Source organism: Salvelinus alpinus, chromosome 11, assembly GCF_045679555.1.
Source record: "Salvelinus alpinus chromosome 11, SLU_Salpinus.1, whole genome shotgun sequence".
Lineage (NCBI taxonomy): Eukaryota > Metazoa > Chordata > Actinopteri > Salmoniformes > Salmonidae > Salvelinus > Salvelinus alpinus.
The window spans coordinates 71,163,024-71,169,964 of NC_092096.1; the positions used below are offsets into that span (position 1 = coordinate 71,163,024).

The window sequence follows — 6,941 nt, forward strand, 5'->3', positions numbered from 1 at the left end:
CCAGATCAATGTGGAGCTATATACAGGAAGTACCAGATCAATGTGGAGCTATATACAGGGAGTACCAGATCAATGTGGAGCTATATACAGGAAGTATCAGTACCAGATCAATGTGGAGCTATATACAGGGAGTACCAGATCAATGTGGATCTATATACAGGAAGTACCAATACCAGATCAATGTGGAGCTATATACAGGAAGTACCAGTACCAGATCAATGTGGAGCTATATACAGGAAGTACCAGATCAATGTGGATCTATATACAGGAAGTACCAGATCAATGTGGATCTATATACAGGAAGTACCAGTACCAGATCAATGTGGAGCTATATACAGGAAGTACCAGTACCAGATCAATGTGGAGCTATATACAGGGAGTACCAGATCAATGTGGAGCTATATACAGGGAGTACCACATCAATGTGGAGCTATATACAGGAAGTACCAGATCAATGTGGAGCTATATACAGGGAGTACCAGATCAATGTGGATCTATATACAGGAAGTACCAGTACCAGATCAATGTGGAGCTATATACAGGAAGTACCAGATCAATGTGGAGCTATATACAGGGAGTACCAGATCAATGTGGAGCTATATACAGGAAGTATCAGTACCAGATCAATGTGGAGCTATATACAGGAAGTAACAGATCATTGTGGAGCTATATACAGGGAGTACCAGATCAATGTGGAGCTATATACAGGAAGTATCAGTACCAGATCAATGTGGAGCTATATACAGGGAGTACCAGATCAATGTGGATCTATATACAGGAAGTACCAATACCAGATCAATGTGGAGCTATATACAGTAAGTACCAGTACCAGATCAATGTGGAGCTATATACAGGAAGTACCAGATCAATGTGGATCTATATACAGGAAGTACCAGTACCAGATCAATGTGGAGCTATATACAGGAAGTACCAGTACCAGATCAATGTGGAGCTATATACAGGAAGTACCATATCAATGTGGAGCTATATACAGGAAGTACCAGTACCAGATCAATGTGGAGCTATATACAGGAAGTACTAGATCAATGTGGGGTTATATACAGGAAGTACCAGATCAATGTGGAGCTATATACAGGGAGTACCAGTACCAGATCAATGTGGAGCTATATACAGGAAGTACCAGTAACAGATCAATGTGGAGCTATAAACAGGAAGTACCAGTACCAGATCAATGTGAAGCTATATACAGGAAGTACCAGTACCAGATCAATGTGGGGCTATTTACAGGAAGTACCAGATCAATGTGGAGCTATATACAGGAAGTACCAGTACCAGATCAATGTGGAGCTATATACAGGAAGTACCAGATCAATGTGGAGCTATATACAGGAAGTACCAGATCAATGTGGAGCTATATACAGGAAGTACAAGTACACGATCAATGTGGAGCTATATACAGGAGGTACCAGATCAATGTGGAGCTATATACAGGGAGTACCAGATCAATATGGAGATATATACAGGAAGTACCAGATCAATATGAAACTATATACAGGGTGTACCAGTACCAGATCAATGTGGAGCTATATACAGGACGTACCAGATCAATTTGGAGCTATATACAGGAAGTACCAGATCAATGTGGAGCTATATACAGGAAGTACCAGATCAATGTGGAGCTATATACAGGGAGTACCAGATCAATGTGGAGCTATATACAGGAAGTACCAGATCAATGTGGAGCTATATACAGGAAGTACCAGATCAATGTGGAGTTATATACAGGAAGTACCAGATCAATGTGGAGCTATATACAGGAAGTACCAGATCAATGTGGAGCTATATACAGGGAGTACCAGATCAATGTGGAGCTATATACAGGAAGTACCAGATCAATGTGGAGCTATATACAGGGAGTACCAGATTAATGTGGAGCTATATACAGGAAGTACCAGATCAATGTGGAGCTATATACAGGAAGTACCAGATCAATGTGGAGCTATATACAGGAAGTACCAGATCAATGTGGAGCTATATACAGGAAGTACCAGATCAATGTGGAGCTATATACAGGAAGTACCAGATCAATGTGGAGCTATATACAGGAAGTACGAGATCAATGTGGAGCTATATACAGTAAGTACCAGTACCAGATCAATGTGGAGCTATATACAGGAAGTACCAGATCAATGTGGAGCTATATACAGGAAGTACCAGTACCAGATCAATGTGGAGCTATATACAGGAAGTACCAGTACCAGATTCATGTGGAGCTATATACAGTAAGTACCAGTACCAGATCAATGTGGAGCTATATACAGGGAGTACCAGATCAATGTGGATCTATATACAGGAAGTACCAGTACCAGATCAATGTGGAGCTATATACAGGAAGTACCAGATCAATGTGGAGCTATATACAGGGAGTACCAGATCAATGTGGAGCTATATACAGGAAGTATCAGTACCAGATCAATGTGGAGCTATATACAGGAAGTAACAGATCATTGTGGAGCTATATACAGGGAGTACCAGATCAATGTGGAGCTATATACAGGAAGTATCAGTACCAGATCAATGTGGAGCTATATACAGGGAGTACCAGATCAATGTGGATCTATATACAGGAAGTACCAATACCAGATCAATGTGGAGCTATATACAGTAAGTACCAGTACCAGATCAATGTGGAGCTATATACAGGAAGTACCAGATCAATGTGGATCTATATACAGGAAGTACCAGTACCAGATCAATGTGGAGCTATATACAGGAAGTACCAGTACCAGATCAATGTGGAGCTATATACAGGAAGTACCATATCAATGTGGAGCTATATACAGGAAGTACCAGTACCAGATCAATGTGGAGCTATATACAGGAAGTACTAGATCAATGTGGGGTTATATACAGGAAGTATCAGATCAATGTGGAGCTATATACAGGGAGTACCAGTACCAGATCAATGTGGAGCTATATACAGGAAGTACCAGTAACAGATCAATGTGGAGCTATAAACAGGAAGTACCAGTACCAGATCAATGTGAAGCTATATACAGGAAGTACCAGTACCAGATCAATGTGGGGCTATTTACAGGAAGTACCAGATCAATGTGGAGCTATATACAGGAAGTACCAGTACCAGATCAATGTGGAGCTATATACAGGAAGTACCAGATCAATGTGGAGCTATATACAGGAAGTACCAGATCAATGTGGAGCTATATACAGGAAGTACAAGTACACGATCAATGTGGAGCTATATACAGGAGGTACCAGATCAATGTGGAGCTATATACAGGGAGTACCAGATCAATATGGAGATATATACAGGAAGTACCAGATCAATATGAAACTATATACAGGGTGTACCAGTACCAGATCAATGTGGAGCTATATACAGGACGTACCAGATCAATTTGGAGCTATATACAGGAAGTACCAGATCAATGTGGAGCTATATACAGGAAGTACCAGATCAATGTGGAGCTATATACAGGGAGTACCAGATCAATGTGGAGCTATATACAGGAAGTACCAGATCAATGTGGAGCTATATACAGGAAGTACCAGATCAATGTGGAGTTATATACAGGAAGTACCAGATCAATGTGGAGCTATATACAGGAAGTACCAGATCAATGTGGAGCTATATACAGGGAGTACCAGATCAATGTGGAGCTATATACAGGAAGTACCAGATCAATGTGGAGCTATATACAGGGAGTACCAGATTAATGTGGAGCTATATACAGGAAGTACCAGATCAATGTGGAGCTATATACAGGAAGTACCAGATCAATGTGGAGCTATATACAGGAAGTACCAGATCAATGTGGAGCTATATACAGGAAGTACCAGATCAATGTGGAGCTATATACAGGAAGTACCAGATCAATGTGGAGCTATATACAGGAAGTACGAGATCAATGTGGAGCTATATACAGTAAGTACCAGTACCAGATCAATGTGGAGCTATATACAGGAAGTACCAGATCAATGTGGAGCTATATACAGGAAGTACCAGTACCAGATCAATGTGGAGCTATATACAGGAAGTACCAGTACCAGATTCATGTGGAGCTATATACAGGAAGTACCAGTACGTTTTTCAACCACTCCACTAATTTCTTGTTACCAAACTATAGTTTTGGCAAGTCGGTTAGGACATCTACTTTGTGCATGACACAAGTAATTTTTCCAACAATTGTTTACAGACCGATTATTTCACTTACAATTCACTGTATCACAATTCCAGTGGGTCAGAAGTTTACATACACTAAGTTGACTGTACCTTTAAACAGCTTTGTAAAATGGATGAACTCATCTCTCCTCATCTCCAGGAGGCGACCATTGAGCTGATCTTTGCTGCGTTCGCCACCACGGCCAGCGCCTCCACGTCTCTCATCATGCAGCTCCTACGTCACCCTGCCGTGTTGGAGAAGTTACGAGAGGAGCTCCGGACCAGGGGGATCCTCCACAACGGCTGTCTGTGCGAAGGGGAACTGGGCCTGGATACCATCGTTAGTCTGAAGTATCTGGACTGTGTGATCAAGGAGGTGCTGAGGCTCTTCACGCCCGTGTCTGGGGGTTATAGGACAGCCCTGCAGACCTTTGAGTTAGATGTGAGTATAGTGTTATATCTTTTCATATTCTCTCTAGTATCATCTATCTGTTGTCTTGTCTCTTGTCTTGTATCTTGTCTTGTCTTGTCTTGTCTCTTGTCTTGTCTCTTGTCTTGTCTCTTGTCTTGTGGTTGTCTCTTGTCTTGTCTCTTGTCTTGTGGTTGTCTCTTGTATTGTCTTGTCTCTTGTCTTGTCTCTTGTATTGTCTTGTCTCTTGTCTTGTCTTTTGTCTTGTCACTTGTCTGGTCTCTTGTCTTTTGTTGTCTTGTCTCTTGTCTTGTCTCTTGTCTTGTCTTTTGTCGTCTTGTCTCTTGTCTTGTCTCTTGTCTTGTCTCTTGTCTTGTCTTTTGTCGTCTTGTCACTTGTCTGGTCTCTTGTCTTTTGTTGTCTTGTCTCTTGTCTTGTCTCTTGTCTTGTCTCTTGTCTTGTCTTTTGTCTTGTCACTTGTCTGGTCTCTTGTCTTTTGTTGTCTTGTCTCTTGTCTTGTCTCTTGTCTTGTCTTTTGTCGTCTTGTCTCTTGTCTTGTCTCTTGTCTTGTCTCTTGTCTTGTCTTTTGTCGTCTTGTCTTTTGTCTTCTCTTTACTTCTCTTCTCTGATGAACTTGGATGAAAAGTGAAAACGTGCTGTTTCTAAATGACTCTCTCTGTCCCCAGGGCGTACAGATCCCAAAGGGTTGGAGTGTGATGTACAGCATCAGAGACACTCACGACACCTCCGCCGTCTTCAAGGACGTGGACGCCTTCGACCCCGACCGCTTCTCCCAGGAACGCTGCGAGGACAAGGAGGGACGCTTCCACTACCTCCCGTTCGGCGGCGGCGTCCGCTCCTGTCTCGGGAAACAGCTCGCCACTCTCTTCCTCCGTATTCTGGCCGTCGAGCTGGCCAGCACCAGCCGCTTTGAGCTGGCGACCCGGGACTTTCCCAGAGTGGTGACGGTGCCGGTGGTTCATCCGGTGGACGGGTTAAAGGTGAAGTTCTACGGTCTGGATTCTAACCAGAATGAGATTTCATCTGATCTCCTAGCCGGCATCAAGACGGAAGAGCTACTGGGAGCCGCGGTGTAGATCGTTGATCTGGATTGGACAAAGCAAGGAGGAAGGAGGAAGGAGAGTGAAGAGGAGGATGGATGGAGGATAGGACAGAAAGAACAAATGAGGATGGGGAGACTGGGAGTGGTTTACTTTCCTTTTTTTCATTCTGCTGATCTATTGGAATGTAGGTCTCCTTTGAACTCTAAAAAGGAACATTCAGAATTCCGATTCCTTCTCTTTGTCGTTTTGTTGTCAGTTGTCAGAACTTTCTGGGAGAGAAAGAAGAAGAACAGAAGCTGCCAAAAAAAAGTTTATAATCTCTATTCCTTTTGTTTTCCAGTAAATATACAAAAACTGTGTATGAATAAATTGAAATGTGATGTAATATAATGAATTAATTAAAAATAGAGAAAGTAACATTAGGTGAAGTTATGCACAATTAGGAAACAGATTCGTAGGGGAGTGTATTTGGATGGAGGGATGAAAGAAAGAAAGAAAGAAAGGAGAGAGGGAGGGAGAGAGGAGGGGAAAGAAATGATAAAACAGGGTATAATGGTTTATGAACATTTGGGAAAGAATAAAAGAGTGGGGAATCTGCAAGGAAGAGAGATGATCTCAATGTGAAAAAACAAGCCAGAGACAGATAGAGAAATAGAGGGATAGGAGAGAGATAGATTGATAGATAGATAGATAGATAGATAGATAGATAGATAGATAGATAGATAGATAGATAGATAGATAGATAGATAGATAGATAGATAGATAGATAGATAGATAGATAGATAGATAGATAGATAGATAGATAGATAGATAGATAGATAGATAGATAGATAGATAGATAGGAGGGATAGAGATATAAGGAGAGAGAGATAGGAGAGAGATAGAGAGATAGAGAGATAGGAGGAGAGAGATAGAGAGATGGAGAGAGAGAGAGAGATAGATTGATAGATAGATAGATAGATAGATAGATAGATAGATAGATAGATAGATAGATAGATAGATAGATAGATAGATAGATAGATAGATAGATTGATAGATAGGAGGGATAGAGATATAAGGAGAGAGAGATAGGAGAGAGATAGAGAGAGAGAGAGATAGGAGGGATAGAGATAGAAGGTGAGAGAGATAGGAGAGATAGATAGATAGATAGATAGATAGATAGATAGATAGATATATAGATAGATAGATAGATAGATATATACATAGATAGATAGATAGATAGAAGGAGAGAGATAGGAGATAGAGAGATAGAAGGAGAGAGAGATAGGAGAGAGATAGATAGAAGGAGAGAGAGATAGGAGAGAGATAGAGAGATAGGAGAGAG

General features: G+C 41.3%; 1 protein-coding gene across 1 annotated transcript in view; it reads left to right on the top strand.

Annotated features, from left to right (window-relative positions):
- Positions 1-6,120, top strand: part of LOC139534740 (cytochrome P450 26B1-like) — a 51,620-nt gene extending 45,500 nt beyond the window's left edge. Inside the window, exons 6-7 of the mRNA XM_071334151.1 lie at positions 4,305-4,586; positions 5,240-6,120. Coding sequence (XP_071190252.1) covers positions 4,305-4,586; positions 5,240-5,650 — 693 coding nt within the window. The 3' untranslated portion in view covers positions 5,651-6,120. The remainder of the gene's footprint in view (positions 1-4,304; positions 4,587-5,239) is intronic.
- Positions 6,121-6,941: the final 821 nt, after the last annotated feature.